At 41.3% G+C, this 17,039-nt stretch overlaps 1 protein-coding gene across 1 annotated transcript in view; it reads left to right on the forward strand.

The window, feature by feature from the left end:
- HGD (homogentisate 1,2-dioxygenase) overlaps window positions 1–17,039 on the forward strand; it is a 46,438-nt gene that overhangs the window by 3,475 nt on the left and 25,924 nt on the right. The window contains exons 2-4 of the mRNA XM_007450510.1: window positions 2,869–2,940; window positions 3,777–3,865; window positions 7,798–7,903. Of these exons, the coding sequence (XP_007450572.1) occupies window positions 2,869–2,940; window positions 3,777–3,865; window positions 7,798–7,903 (267 nt within the window). The remainder of the gene's footprint in view (window positions 1–2,868; window positions 2,941–3,776; window positions 3,866–7,797; window positions 7,904–17,039) is intronic.

Consider the following 17,039-nt stretch of genomic DNA (forward strand, 5'->3'; position numbering starts at 1 on the left):
GGAAGTGAGGTATAGTATCTGCTCGTCCCATCAGGGTGTTACCCAGAATCAGAGTCAGGAGAAAGCACCTCATAAAACTACTCTGACAAATAAATCATATCCTGGGGACCAGGTGAAAATTAGAAAGCTGTACACTAGGGAGCTGCCAAAGAACTGATGGTACTGAAGTTACATGGACCTCAGTAATTTGTTCTTTCATTTAGAAAGGATGTGTATAATTCTCTTGGAAGGAAACAAAATTGTTTCTATGTGGGAGCAAATTATTCAGAAATCTGGATTGAAGAAAGCATATAAACACACTTGCTTAATGTCAGACGTTTTTATTTTTAATTTTTCGGCATAAGGTATATTTGTATAGTCACTGAACCAGCTGGAGTTGAAAGCTTGGATTTTCACAGCTGATATAAGCAGAGTTCAGATTCTGTCCTTGATCTCAAAGCCTTGGGAAAGCAGCTGCAGAATACTGCTTCCTTGATTCTGATACCTTCAGCAGTAAGGCACATGATATTTTAAAACTCTAACCAACTCATCTGTAATTTTTCTCTCAGGGGATTAGAAAAACCAACTGGTTTGAGAATGACTCAGCAGTTTTCATCCCCCTCTTCAGCCAATGCACCTCAGCTAAGATTGAGAAACCTATTCAGAGCTCACACCTCTCTCTGAGCTGGATGGCTCCCTTCCAAAGCACCAGCTGTTCTTTCTACTTTCTTTTCTACTTTTTAAAGCAGTCTGAAGCATATGCTTTAAAATTACATATAGTAAGTCTCTTTTCCTTTGTTCCCAACGTACAAATAACCCTGGACTCTGTTCTGAGGCCAGCAGTTGCAAAGAATGGAGACGGTTAATGAGTAAACCCACCCACTCCTGCCAGAAAGCTCAGCCTCAGACCTTCTTGCCTCCCTTTGCAGAGGGAAACAATGCTGCAGTTGAACAAAGTGAAGCCACTGAGATACTCAGTGGCTTCAGGCAAGATTGGTCTGCAATTCCATTCCACAGAACTGAAGATAATTTCGGGTCATTACCATTTCTCAGCAGCTCAGATTCAATCCTCTTGATGGTGAGCACGAGGTTCATTAGAGAGAAGAAAATTGTATTCAGTGGAGAGTCAGACGCTGGATGGTCTCTGCCCTTTCCCCAAGGAAATCATTCCAAATTGCATGCTGCTCTTAACCAATCTCTGTGTAATATAACACACTGTTTTTAGTGCTGATAGATTTTCAAATATAAAAAAATATTGTGTCTGGAGGCAAAAAAGAATAATTTCACTTCCATTGCTTTCTAGGTCATAACATTTCACATTTGATATTCCTTCCAAATATGGGCAGCTGTTGCCCTGATCATTGCTCACACATCCAGGTGTGTTACATCAATCTCATCCTGCTCTAAGCTGCTGAGAATTCTGGAGGGTTTATCCGCCACCCACTTACTTCCTTCTTATATCTCTTAAAGACATGTACTCAGATGGTGGCATTTCACTCACTGAGTGACGCTGCACTTTCATTATCGTGGGCTAAAATTAAGTATTGATACATTTATGAGGAACAACTATGGGAAGAAAATGGCCTTTTGATGTTTAAGTTAGAGAAAAGGGGGGTTCTAACCCTACTTAGATCAGGATACATACACTCATGTCAGAATAGGCTCTAAGGGGGACTTCCCTGGTGGCGCAGTGGTTAAGAATCTGCCTGCCAATGCATGGGACTAGGGGTTCGAGCCCTGGTCGGGGAAGATCTCACATGCCGCGGAGCAACTAAGCCCGTGCGCCACAGCTACTGAGCCTGAGCTCTAGAGCCCGTGCTCCACAACGAGACGAGAAGCCCGTGCACCACAGCTAAGGGTAGCCCCAACTCTCCACAACTAGAGAAAGCCCACGTGCAGCAACGAAGACCCAACCCAGCCAAAAATAAATAAATAAATAAATAGAATAGAACAGGCTGTAAGGGAAAAACTAAATCAAACAGTAGATATCTACTGAGTACCTTCTATAAACCAGGCACAAGGCATATAGAGGTAAACAAGATGCCATAGTTCCAGCCTTCATGGAGCTTATAAACTAGCAGAGAAGCCAAACAGTGAACAAGAACTTACAGGTGTGTTTAAGTGCTGTCAAAATAAGTTTTAGGGGCTCTGCACACTTTACTTTATTGAGAAACTCCCTTTTTTTCCTCTGGATGAAAAGTAAATTGATGACAATCAGAATGAACTCCATTGTGCCACTGAGGACAGATCTGGCTATTCCCCTGAAAGCCACGCATATCTTCAAAACTTGTTTTCCTATACCCACATAGATGCAAATATATTTACAAGTGCGCCATAGATGAGCCAGATGATATAGGTTTTTGCCTGCAGCAAGGCTGGTTGGAAGGCTTTTTCTCAAGGGTTTTGCTGTCAGATTGGATCCACACACTCTTTACAGCTACTTGTTTCAGCGTATGAAGGGGAAGTGGAGCTCCAACCTCAGGGAGGTTGCAAGCTAGGCCAGCCAGATCTTACTAACCTGGAGTTGAAGTGATGCCTGAGCCACCTCCCCTCTCAGGAACTCCCTGATGGGTCCAGAATTAAAGAACCTGTTCTTGGAGTGGGATAATTAAGAATAAGCCCATAAATCAACTAAGTACAGCTAAGGATGGAAAGTCCATGTAATATCCAGCACTCTTCTCCCAATTAATTGGTGGTCTTTAAAATTCACACAGAGAAATTATCTTTCCTAAATGGTTCACATGCCAAGACATAGCAAAGATGTTATGTATAGAATGCGATATACAAACATAGGTCCATAAAGAAATTCTTACCTTCATAGACAGTCAAAATAGCAAAATACTCTTTAAATCCCATTAATAGTGGCCTTTGTGTCTTTGTCACATGCAGTACATTTCTGGATTCGGTAATGAGTGTGCCTCAGAGGATCCTCGCTGCCCAGGTGCCCTGCCAGAAGGACAGGTATGAGTGAATGGAATATTAGCTTGGAGAACTCTGAATTATAGGAATGAATGACCAGCTTTCAGGCCAAGTGCTTCTACCCACCATCTTGAAAATTAGCCTGTGAACTGTCTAGGAGTTTCACAAATCATTAAGACAATTGGGATGCAGAACAATGACAATACAAAGGTTAAAGTTGGATAATGGTTACCTATGGCAAAGCACTTAGTCCCAAAAAAGTAACACTAAATTTAGGGCTTTCAAGAAGATCCCCTAGGTCGGGGATTAAGGGACTTCCTTAAAGTTCCCTTGAACAGCATAAGATATGGCAATGATGAGAAAATAATCAGTCCTCGTTAAAAAAAAAAAAAAAAAAGGGGGCAAAAAGATGTTCACACTAGTGTTGGTTACAATAGCAAAAATATGGCAAACAAAAATTTTGTCAAAAATTTTTAAGAATATTTCATGGCATGAAAAAATGCTCATGATATAGTGTTTCCTCTTTTTTTTAAGTGCTAATTATTAACAGGACTACACATATCATAGCGTTCCCATTTTGGAAGATAAGAATGGAAGGAAATATACTCATATGTCAACATTGGGTTATTTCTGGATGGTGAGATAATGGCTTATAGTTTATAAATTTTCTACAATAAGCATGTACTACTTTTCTAATCAAGGAGGAAAGTCACCTAAAACATTATTACAAGAAGGACGTATGGGTTGGAGATGGTCATGTGCAGTGAGTGGCTCAGAGCATCGCCATCCAAGACAAAATTCCCTCACTGAGTTGTTTGATTGGAAGGTGGAATGCTTTTCTGATGGAGTGATGTCATTTATTGCCTCCTTTGTTTTAGAATAATCCTCAAGTTTGCCCTTACAATCTGTATGCTGAGCAGCTCTCAGGATCAGCTTTCACTTGTCCACGGAGCAGCAATAAAAGAAGGTAAAAGGATTAGGTTAATTCTGACCTGTGGTCTATGGGAGCTTTGACTAGTATTTAGTGCTGCCTCATATACATAGGCCACAGCCTCCCAGGGTTGCCCAAGATCCTGCTTCTTACAGGCTGTGCTCTGGGTCATAGTCAGGGGAGGATGAACCTCATCCCCAGCTAGAATCAAGTGACTGATAGAAGGGGAGAGAGCAGCTGCACAGAGCCTAGAAAACAGACATGTCTAGTTCCATTTACAATTTGTTGCTTGTACTCAGAAGAAAGTCTTCCTCATAGTCTGGCCTTCCCCTGGGATTGTGCAGTTGAGTTCCAAATTTTGATTTACTTGGGAGTTTTTTTTATAATGATTAACTCAAAATTATAGAAGGTTCAGTGCAATGTCTTCCTCAGCTGACTAGAAGTATTATGTTCTTTGGATGAAAATGTTGGATAATCCAAGCTTGGGTTAGATGAAAGGTCATGTATTATGGCCCCTGGTGGTTTGAATTAATAAGGATTTTTCTCCTCGGAATTTGTCTTTGCTGGAAACCAGCACATTCATTAGCACAACGTATCATGATCCATGTTTGCTCTAATCCTACAAGCCAGGTCAATGAACTCAGTCTCTTGGTTAACTCCTATGGGGCAGGTTGGTTGCAGTAGCTGTTGTGGTTTAGGGAAGCAGTTGAGTGTTGTGACTTAAACAAGCAGTGTCTAATTATGGGAATTTCAGAATAGGACACCTGTGTAGAGGGCTGCAGCTTATATTGGAGTTTGGGGTAGGAGGGCAGGCAGTCTTGTACTGCTTAGTGGAAGGTGATTGGGTTTGTCTCCAGCAGTCCTCCTGAGAAGTAAATGAGATAGTGAGAACAAAAGCACCATGGACCACACAAATGATAGGTTGTTCCCCTTAGGGGTTAATCATGCCCACTCTGGAGGCAGGCCTCCTGAGTTTAAATCCTGGTTCCTTCTCTTTCCAGCTGTGTGACCTTGGGCAGGTCATGTACCCTCCAAGAGCCTTCTGGTTTCTCATTTGTAAAAGAGATAATAATAGTACTTATAGTTGTGATGAGGATTAAGGGAAAGAACGTATGTAAGGTGCTTAGCACATTGCCAGGTACATGGTGAGTGCTCAATTAACATTAATTATTATCATCATCATTATTGCCACAGTAGCAGAGTGTCTCCCTCCAATACAGTGTATCCCTAGGAGGCTGTCAGAAAACTGAGTGGCAGGTGCTATGCTACCATGTCAATATCAATATTGCTTCCCTCTCGATAGATATGTACATGGAGGGGGAAGAGATAGTTTCCCATACTTGTCAAATCAAGATTAATTCTATCGCTATTTAATCATCTCTCTCTCTCTGCAAGCCCAGATAGCCAAGGTAAGGTAAGCACACAGACAATTCCTGTCTATTCTAATTTATGATAACTTGGCCTCCATGACTATGTTCTTGACTTTATGACCCATTCACTAACTGGACACCTGGACTCCGGATTCTGCTGCCTGCCCCCATTATTCAGCAATATCTTCAGCCAGCAGGAGCAGAGCTCTGTTCCAGGAGGCTGAAAAGGAGCCATTGGCATTTCATTAAGATGCTGGCACCATCCCCTGAATCAGAATTAAATCTCTGTCCAGGGCAGTGTAGTGCTGCCTGGGGAGTTTTATAAACTCAGCTAAAAAACAAGGGATACTAAGCATGGTTCACCCATCTGTTTAGAACTCTTCAAAGGTATCCACAAGAATTTTGTGAAAATGCTTAAAATCCCCAGTGGGAAGATGGAACCAGCCCCATCCATAGATGAGAAAGCCTGAAATTCCTACATTTAGTCACTACTCATTTAAGCCACAGAGTTCAGAAACTCCCCACCCCGCACCCACAAACTATCAGAGAGTATATCTATCAGGGGTTGATTTTTATCTGATTAGTTAGCTGATCCCTTAGGTCCTGAGAAGGTGAGAGCCAGCACAGAGAATGTAGGAAATCTGGACCATCATATAAACCCAGATGATTAGGGGTAGACAGATAGACAATTCAACACACATCTAGTAAGTGAGCACCTACTGTGTGCCAGGCATTCTAGGTACATAAACTCTGAATCCTCACAACAATCCTAGGAGATAAGGATGAGGAACATAGGATCAAGAAAGTTTTGGGAATTCCCTGGAGTCCAGTGGTTAGGTCTCTGAGCTTTCACTGCTGAGAGCCTGGGTTTGGTCCCTGGTCAGGGAACTAAGATCTCACAAGCCAGGCAGGGTGACCAGAAAAAAAAAAAAAAAAAAAACAAGAAAGTCTTGTCATTTGCCCAGGATCACACAGTCGGTTCTAAAACACACACACACATGTTCTCAATTCCGTATAGAACCTAGAGAGGCCTAGTAAATTCATGGTCCGAAGTCCAATGTCTGAGATTACTTCACCTAGAGCTAGAGGAATCAAAAGAAAACTGAACAAATCTAGCTAGCCCTTTAATCTCCCAAATGGCTCAGTGTAGGGCCAGGTCAATTCCACCCCCTGAAGTAGACTGTCCTGGGGCTTAAAGGGCCAGAGCTTGTTCAAGCAGGTCTGGTCTTCTATTGCCCCAAGTGGTGTTCTTCTTCCTGCTGTACCCTGTCAAGGTAACAGCCTCTGAAAGGACTTGGGTCCCTCTTAGTGAGGTTCAGTGTCCCTCTCAACTTCTGGATGGTTCTCCTCCTGGTGTCCTTCAGGGTTCCTTCATCAGAGTCTTCTCTTCCTGAAACAAAGCCAGAAATGTACTATAAGAAAGTAAAGATGGATGCTCTTATAATTTTAGACATGTTAATTTCCTAAACATCTTACAAATTAACATCAAAAAGACAACCCAGGGCTTCCCTGGTGGCGCAGTGGTTGAGAGTCCGCCTGCCTGCCGATGCAGGGGACGCGGGTGCGTGTCCGGGTCCGGGAAGGTCCCACATGCCACAGAGCGGCTGGGCCCGTGAGCCATGGCTGCTGAGCCTGCGCTCCTCAACGGGAGAGGCCGCAACAGTGAGAGGCCCCCGGGCCTGAAAAAAAAAAAAAAAAAAAAAAAACAACCCAATAGAAAAATGGTAAAGGACTTCGGCAAGTAATTTATAGAAAAATTCTAAGGGGCCAATAAACATACAAATTCTCAGCCTTACTCATAATAATGGTAATACAAAATAAAAATGAGATAGTATTTTTTACCTACAAGGCCAAAATTAGTAATAATACCCCCTATTTGTAAAGATGTGGGTGATCAGGCACTCTCACACATTAGTGTTGTGAGAATAAAGCGGTACAACAATTTGGCAATTTTTCTTATTATGCATTGTAAATATCTTAGAGAATGTACAAGAAAATTGTTAAGTTCTGATGCCTCTGAGGATTGGCTCTGAAGAAACTGGAGGAGAAAGCCATCTAAGTCTACCTTTTGAGACTTTTTAAATTACTTGAATTATTTTTATCACTGGCATGAATTACTTCTATAATTTTAAAGAAGAAAATTGATTTATATTTCAAAAATGACAGAGAAACCACCCATATTGTCTCAATCTGTGTAGGACTCCTTGTCCTCACTTTCCAGAGCCAGAGCAAGGATTAGTATCCAATATGTACATAAGCTAATGTTTTTCTGTGGATTTGCCTGCACAGATATCCCTCAAGGTACTTTCCCTTCCTTTATAGTTGTCATTGGGAAAGGCAATTCTTTTTTTGTCAGTATGGAAATAACCAAGGGCTAGAGGCTCAGTTTGAAGAGTGATGGATCGTGTGGAAAGGTGAGAAGAGGCCAGGGCTATGGGCAGTAGTGGCTATTAAGAAATGATGCTGTGTCATTGCTTCTCACATTAAAGCCCACAGATCATTGTTGACTTCAGCGTCTTCCTAATGGTATTTCCTGAGCCAGTCTGTGCATCACTCATAACATTACCCTAAGGCTTATGTGTCCTTGTTTCCCCCCAGCTGGCTATATAGGATTCTACCTTCGGTTTCTCACAAGCCTTTTGAATCCATTGACCAAGGCCATGTCACTCACAACTGGGATGAAGTTGATCCTGATCCTAACCAGGTAACCTGGTCCTGTGAATTGGACAATAGCATGTATCCAAAGCCTTAAATATAAACATTTAAGTCTAACCTGGGTCTTTGAGGAATCACACAGATTTTTTAAAATAAATGCTAAAGTGTATCTGTTCTTTTGCTTAAACTTGGGTAGGAATTTTGGAATTGATTGACTGTGCCTGTGCACGTGTGTGTGTGTGTGTGTGCGTGTGTGTGTGTGTGTGTGTGTCTGTGTGTGTGTGTGTGTGTGTAAGCTTTCGTTTTTCTAGCCTAATGGCTTTAGGAGTGCTCCAGTGAGTTGAATGAATGGAAATTATATAGGCTGGTGAAAATACATCTACACATCCATAGGTTGGTTGGTTTGTTTTAATCTAAACTCACCACAGCATATTGAAAACACATTCAATACTTATGCCTCTGAAAAGAGGCCTCTGATATGGAGAAGAGAGGCTTGTTGTCTGACCTGGTTTCTGTAAGTCTAGTGTCACCTAGGAACTTCCATTCCTTGCCTAAGAGTTTCCTTCTTTTGATCTAGTGACAGGCTTTCCCTCTGCGTATCAGTATTATTTATGTACTCTACTTTCAGTAACAAGACAGACCCATTGCTATAATGGACTGAGCTCCTTTTTTTTTCTTTACCTTTTGAGCACCCCAGTGTATTCCCTTTGTCCCTGAGTTTAGGTACATGTCACTGATAACTAGAGCATAATGCAGGAAGGAAAACAGACCTGGGTTTGCATGCCTGGCTCTCTACTTGTCACTGTGTCTTTGAGCTACAGTGTTTCACCTGTAAACTGGGATAATCATGACATCAGCCATGCAGTGCTGTTTTGTGAAGTTTACTTGACAGAACAGGTGGTGACCATGCTTCACCCAGTGCCTTGAACACAGTAGGCAAGAACCATGACTCTGATACAGCCATTTTGATATATTCACTTAAAGGCAGTGATAGTACATGTAAATCTCAGAATTTATATTCAGGTAATTTTTTTTTCATTTTATATTTTTTTAAAATTCTGAGGTCTCCATCTGCCAAACTGGCAGAAAACAACTTTGTCTCAGTCTTCCCTGAGAATCTCTGGTTTTAAACAATGCCAAAGTAGGACTGGGGGTCGGGCCATGCTGGTCGGTCCTCTTTCACTTGGTAGTGTTGAGATGCCCATTGTTCTGCTGCTGTCGTGTCAGGCCTGGGCATGGAATCATCTACAAGACATTTCTAGTCCTGTTGTCCCAGACATGCCACACAACCATTTCTTCCTTCTGGGAGTTGCTAGGACATAGGCTCAAGGGTCCCCTCTGTATTCAAAGTTCACACAAATTGATCAGAGTCTTTCCCTCCCCTTCCCTCCTCTCTCCTCCCCTTCCACAGCTCCTTCCCGCAGCCCAAGGAAATCTTCTGTTTCCTCTTGGTTTGCCAAGATGTTTGGTCTATATACCCGCTAATCCCCTTCCCTCAAATGCTTAGACTTTTTGTAGAACAAGGCAGAATAATTTAGATTCACTTTTGTTTTCCTGCCCTGCTCCATCTTTTCCCTAATTATGGAAATCTCAGAGAACCAAGTATCTGCTTGAGTGCTACTCACCCCTCTCCAACAGGGACAGGAAGAGAAGCCTTAAGAGTGGAAAAATATGTGAGTTAGCAACATACAATATCACCCACCTCACAGTCATTTTGAAGCCAAGACATCCTGTTTAAATAACTGACCCTTAAACTTGTGTGAAGTTTAGTGCATGAAGCAGACATCCTCCCTGGTCTACCACTGGCCTATATATTGCCTTTGAGCCTATGGGAAAAGGCAGCCCAACCCCCAACCCTGCAGGCACAGTCCCCTGCTGAGACACTGCCCCTTTCCCCTTCAGCAGATCAGGGCCCTGTGCTGGACACAGTTTTCACAGCCAACCTGTGGACCCCATCTTTACCTGTCTGAGTCTCACCTGGGATCCTAATCCAATCCCATACATCCTTCTCTCCCACACTCTGGGGTTAGGAACCCATCTGGCAGACACACTCATTTAACCACTTACTTCCCCACTCATCTCACAAAGGGCCATAAATCATTCTATCCAAAGTCACTGTTCATTCTTTGAGAATCGCTTGACTCCTCAATGGGTTACATCGCAAATTCTCCAATTTCTCTCTTAGAGTTACAATGGTCATACTTGTTTGTTTTAGATTAATAAGTAGACCTGACTGCTTAATAATAGGACTCCATCTTTCATTAGAAAAAATAAAGGATGGTTGCCTATACCTCTATAGGATTCTTGGTCAGGCTAAAAATTAAACATTTATTATATACTAGCTTTGGAAGGTTGAGAAGGTATTTGAACCACAGTAAATTTTCTAATTCTTTTCTTCAGGAGGCAAAGAGAATCCCCAATTAAGTTTCTGACAGTTCTCTCAAGTAGAGCCAAATCTCATATTATACAAAGGAACAGCGTGGCTGTAAAGTCAGCAAGTAAGACAAAAATTAAGTACAAACAAAATTATCTCTGAAAAATCCCTTAAATCACCCATAAAGTATAGGATACATGGTTTTGTGTGTGCTACTTTGTATGGTAATTCTTATGCACACTAAATTTGAGAACCATTGAACTAAATTTGAGAACAATTGAGCATTGAGTAAAAGAGAGATTATAGGCAAAATCTGTAGGCAGATGTTTGGGAATTCAAATCGTGGAGCCCTTAAGGTAACTATCGACCAGTGGTGTATAGGGTGGAGAGGGGAGTTCCAATGCCTCTGCCTGCTCATATCACCCACACAGTTATCTAAGTCTCTTTATACATCGTCATAGATTTGTACGTGGTTGTGTTGGCAACAGTGGAGCCACACCTATATCATTTTGTTTGGGGTAGGGAGGTGAGGTTTTAAACCTAACCTTTAAGGAAAATGTGAGTGTGATGTGTAATATGTAATATGCTCAGTAATATCCTTTTATTATGTAATATTATTATTGCTATGACTACTATCAATACATTTTTTTAAACATTAATACAACACTTCACAATGATTATTTGGGGGTACAAGTGGCTTATCCATGGAAGCTAACCTCATTCTGATATAATTTTTCTGGTTTTGTCTTATTATAAAAGTAATGTATACTTATAAAAACTTAAATGATGTAGAAATTAACAAAGTAGAAAATGGAAATCTCACCCCATATGTGAGAGTCAAGTACATCAGTTGTGCATGTTAGTTCATTATTTCATAAGTAGTTAACATACATTTTGAGAGAGGAGTTTGAGAAAACTGCATTTAAAAGCCTGAGTTAATGGAGAGGCAACAAAATAGCTGCATCAGAAGTTTCTGCTTGCTTTCTAGCAGAACCTTGATACACATTTGTTTCCTTCTCCCCTTCCCCATTTCCTGGCTTTGCATTTTTCCTTGAACTTGTTACCTTCCTCCTGTTTTGAATCTTTCAGATGCTTTCTGTATAGTGGCCACTAAATGTATTTCTTCTCCAGTATTTCCCCTGCTCATTTTCAATGTTTTGCTCACACATGTTGGGACAGATGTGCCCCAGAACTCGATCATGCCTCTTTGGACACCAGCTCCATCAAGGTAGAGGTTTATCCTCCTCCCGCTCTGTAACCTACACCTGCCATCCTGCTTCCCTTGTCCTGATACACACCCTGGCTGTTCTTGCAAAATCTATCTTTTTGTCTTTTCATTTACACCTTCTTGACAATTTAATATCTCTTTCCAATTTTATGCTTCATTAATTAACCATAGCAATCTGCATTCATCACTTCCCCCCCCCATCTCCTTGTAACCTCTTCCAAATATGTACTCCATACTCAAAGAAAAAGTCTGAGAAAATTATATTTAGATACACATCTGACAGTTCTTCTCAGCTGAAACCTGTATAGTAGGTATGTTTTCACCTATCACAGACAAAATCCAATGCTTCATCAGCTTCACCAACTCCCATATTAGTCATCTCTGGGAATTTGAGAATATGAGAATTACTTAATATTTCCTCCAAGGGAGCATTATGGGATATGCTACCATCACCGTCATCTTTGATACCCTCCCAGGGGAAACTATGCCCCCAAACCTTCATTTTCTTTTAGGGTATATTTAATCAATCATCTACGAATTAATGCAGACTGTTTTTGAGTGTATTTATATTCAGCTGTGGACATAACAAGTTCAATCCATTAATATCTCACATAAGAAATATACCTAATTTTGTTCATCGTGCACCTTCCTCTAACTTCTGGAATCCCAGAATTTAACAAACAAATCTGCATCTAATTTACCTGTGAGTTTACAGATTTCAATTAGCATTCCTGGATCAGCATTCCTCTTTTAAACGTCAGAGTCCTTTAAAGTTTATCTTTGTTATCACTACAGCCCTAATGTCTTAATTGTTGGAAAGTCAGACTCTTGACTCAGTTAAGCCTCAGCTGAGGAAATTACCTTTTAGTTCTCAATCAATATCATTTGGACCAAGTGAGAAACACCTCAAAGCTAATTAAAGATTATATCATAAAATTCCCTCTGCCTCCAAGACATACAAATTATCAAAAATGTTTCAAAATAATACATCCTTAGTGGGTGTTTGATGCCTTATTTGTCAAACTCTTTAGATCTCACTATCCTAAAAGCCCCCTCCCTCCAAAAATGTCTTGAATTTCCCACCTCTTTAAGCTTTTGCCCAAGTCTTTCCTATTCATAGCAACTTCTTGAGAAAGTAATCTAAGCCCACTTTATCACCCCATTCACTCCTAACCCTTTGCAATTCAACCTGCCCAGATCACTTTACTGAAAGTATGTATACCTTCTTTAAACAACAATAATGCACCCCTTACCATTAATACATGTTTTTATTCAAAACTTACATAAAAGTGTCAATGCCTAATAATCCCACCAATGCAGAGTTAACCACTTCTAGTGTTTTGGTTTCTTTCTTTCCAGTCCTTTTCTTTGCCCATATATGTAAATAAATAAGGTCTGGGGTCTCATGTAGCCAGAGACCAAAAGTAGTTGAAAATAATCCCAATCTTCATTTGCTTCTCCTGAAAACATTAAGGAGCATCCAGGTTATGACCCACAGCAACACTTTTCAAAATCCCCACCCCCCAATTTTTCCTAGACTCCAACCCTCTCACACCTAGTCTTCCCCAAGCTCCTTAGGCCTGGACCACTTGTTCATGGCTTGCCTCTGCCTGCCCCTACCTTCTGCCTCTAGAAAATGACAGAGTGTAGGTCCTCATCCCATTTTCCCAGGACGGACACACACACACACACACACACACACACACACACACACACCATTGATCTACATGGTGAGACTGGAGTTCAAAGGACTGAGGGAGTGGGAATGAGCAAAGCAGAATTTTCCATAGGGAGCAGGGAAGGGAAGGGGAAGATGCTGTGCATACTCTTATATTAATGCTGTTTATGTCTGTCTTTCTCTATTTAACTTCACTAAGTAGAGATTATCATACTACTTATATGTGGAATCTAAAATATGATCAAAATGAATTTATTTACAAAACAGAAACAAACTCACAGACAGAAAACAAATTTATGGTCACCAAAGGGGAAAGGGGGAGGAGGGATAAATTGGGAGTTTGGGATTAGCAGATACAAACTACTATATATAAAATGCATAGTCAATAAGGTCTTACTGTATAGCACAGGGAACTATACTTAATATCCTGTAATAAACCATAATGGAAAAGAATATGAAAAAGAACATATATACATATATGTGTATAACTGAATCACTTTGCTGTACACCAGAAACTAACACAACATTGTAAATCAACTATACTTTAATTTTTAAAAAGGTAGTTACATATATATTTACTGTAGGTACAGTCATTCTCTAATACAGTTTTACATTCTGCTTTTTTTAAATTTATTTCAACATCATATTTTGTGCCTTTTTCTGGTCTTTGTTTTGTTGTTGTTTTTTTTTTGTTTTTTTTGCGGTATGCGGGCCTCTCACTGTTGTGGCCTCTCCCATTGCGGAGCACAGGCTCCGGACGTGCAGGCTCAGCGGCCATGGCTCACGGGCCCAGCCGCTCCGCGGCATGTGGGATCCTCCCGGACCGGTGCACGAACCCGCGTCCCCTGCATCGGCAGGCGGACTCTCAACCACTGCGCCACCAGGGAAGCCCTCCATGTCTTTTTAAACTCTTTGAGTGTAGATGATTTTTCATGTGGCATAATTATCCAATACATGTTTATAATTCCTCTATTGTCAGATATTTAGATTGTTTCCATTTTTACTATTATAAATCATCCATGGCTAAATACAGTCCTTTTCTCCTCAATGTCCCAAAGCCTGGAACAGTTGACTTCCCTCTTTTCTTTTATTTTTTTATTTTATCTTATTTTTTTAACATCTTTATTGGAGTATAATTGCTTTACAATGGTGTGTTGGTTTCTGCTCTGTAACAAAGTGAATCAGCTATACATATACATACATCCCATATCTCTTCCCTCTTGCGTCTCCCTCCCACCCTCCCTATCCCAACCCTCTAGGTGGACACAAAGCACCAAGCTGATCTCCCTGTGCTATGCGGTTGCTTCCCACTAGCTATCTATTTTACATTTGGTAGTGTATACATGTCCATGCTATCTATTTTACATTTGGTAGTATATATATGTCCATGCCACTCTCTCACTTCGTCCCAGCTTACCCTTCCCCCTCCCCCTGTCCTCAAGTCCATTCTCTATGTCTGTGTCTTTATTCCTGTCCTGCCCCTAGGTTCATCAGAACCTTTTTTTTTGTTTTTAGATTACCCTCTTTTCTTCCTGGATCTCTGTCGTTTCCTGTGTTCTGTGACATTGTGTAAACCTGCAAAACAGGTCATCTCCAAGGTCCTGAACTAGACTCTCTTGCCCCTGCCCTGCCTCCATCATCTTCCTGGGAGAGAGGGAAGTAGTTACTCTCTCCTGCTCTTCACTTCCTCTTCCTTCTTGTCTTTTTTACCTTCTTTTTTTGGCCCTTCCCCTCTGTATTAGTTTGCTAGGGCTGCCTTTACAAAGTACCACAGACTGGGTGGCTTAAACAATAAAGATTTATTTTCTCACAGTTGGGGAGGCAAGATGTCTGAGATCAAGGTGTCAGCAGCTGGGTTTCTTCTGAGGCCTCTCGACTGGCTTATAGTTGGCTATCTTCCCCTGTGTCGTCACATAGTCTTCCCTCTCTACGTCTCTGTGTTCAAATTTCCTCATCTTATAAGGACACATCATATTGGTCAGAGCCCACCCAAATGACCTCATTTTAACTTAATCACTTCTGTGAAGACCCTATCTCCAAATACAGTTATATTCTGAGGTACTAGGGGTTTGGACTCCAACATACGAATTTTGGGGAGAACATAGTTCAACCCAATTCTCCCTTTGCTTCCTCCCCTTTCCTTCCAATTATCAGTTAGTGAGTCCCACTTTCATTGGACTCTATTTTAGAGATGAAGGGTTAATTGCTGCTTATAAGAAATACCCAGCTTTGGTGAACTAAGAGGAGGAATTCCTTGAGCAGCAGGGGGGTTTTCTAGCCCACTTCACTTCCCACCTATCCCCACATGTATACATCTCTGCAGGTAGAATTATAGATATCTAACTTCACCCAACATAATTTCAGCCCAAAGCTTGGTATAACCTGGTAGGCCAGATTGCAGGAAGTCAGTCCCACCACTCGGGTTTGGAAGCTATTCTGGGGCCACCTTCATTGTAGGACCTCATTTATACTCTAGCATCCACTTCTTCTCCCTCTTGCCATCTTCCACATGTTTTACTTTTTAAAATCTAACGAACATCATTCGTTCCCATGACATTAACTATTACCTCTCTGCAATATGTTTTACAAATCTCCCCACCAACTTCAAACCCCACAGGGGACATTGCCATGTGTATGTCCCAACTCAACAGGATCCATACTGAAGACGTCATAGTCCCATCCAAACTTTCCTCTCTCTGGCTTCTCTAGGTCTGTTAATGACACAACCATTCTTTCACACTCAACCTGCTATTACCCCTCCCCTCCACTGCTCAGCCAATCCTTAGGGTCATCTTTGAGAACTTCTTTCTCTCTTTACATTGAATTAGGTGCCATGTCTATAGAAGGTGATTCCCACCTACATAAAAGTTACCGGGGTGACTTGTTGAAAATGTAGATTCCAGACTCCCCACCCAGAGATTCTAATTCAGTAGGTCTGGGATGATGCACAGGAGTCTCTCTAGATGATTTCCATTCAGATTGGCTCTGGACCACACTTTAAGAAACACTGCTGTAGCATTTGCTCCCAAGATGTCTCTGGTATCTGTATTCTCCTTCCTTTTCTTCACACCCCTGGGTTGGACTTCTTTTCCTCTTACCAGGACTGTTAAAATGGCCTCCTAACTGATCTGTGTGTCTTCCCACCCTATCCCACACATTGCTGCCAGACTCAACTTACTAAATTATCACTCAAAAATATTTAAATCCTGCCATTACCTCTCCCTCCCACTGCCCAGCCAATCAAGTGCAGGCTCCCATGACAGGTGATTCTTATTGTATCTTTCAAGCCCTTCCCTCTCTTCCATGTCTTCTACCCATCAGCCACACTGGAACCTTCACCATTCCAGGACAATACTCTAAATTTTCTTGCCTGGGTGCTTTATGCTCTTTCATCTACTTAGAATTTTCTCTTCTTCCCTCACAAGTATCCACCCACCCAAATGCCACCCATAATTTAAGACTCATCTTAAATACCACCTCCTTCACTGAACTCTTTCAATATTTCTCAGAGTATTTGAGAGTAGGATCTATGTCTCCATCATTTTCATATAACCTGCAGTGTCCAGTACATGCCTTCTTCCAAACGGTAGAATCACAAGTATTTGTTGAAGTAACTCCCTGATAGCTCAGATCCCATCATCCTATAAATAGACTAGATTACATTTCTCTAAATGCATTCACTGGCGCTTGCCAACACTGCAGTGCACATTGCCCTGTTCAGCCCTTTTGGACAGTTTGCTGGCTCTTTTTAAGTACATCTCCATTAACTTGCATTTCACTGCTTGGAAAGATGTTGAAGGTGTATGCAAACCAGATGATTTTATTGTGTGTGTCTCTTATTGCTCGTGTGTAAGAATGTTAAATATGCCCTGTACCAGGAATTATTCCTGAGGGAACATTCCTGC

This window comes from Lipotes vexillifer, unplaced genomic scaffold (assembly GCF_000442215.2).
Source record: "Lipotes vexillifer unplaced genomic scaffold, Lipotes_vexillifer_v1.1 scaffold1106, whole genome shotgun sequence".
Taxonomy (NCBI): domain Eukaryota; kingdom Metazoa; phylum Chordata; class Mammalia; order Artiodactyla; family Lipotidae; genus Lipotes; species Lipotes vexillifer.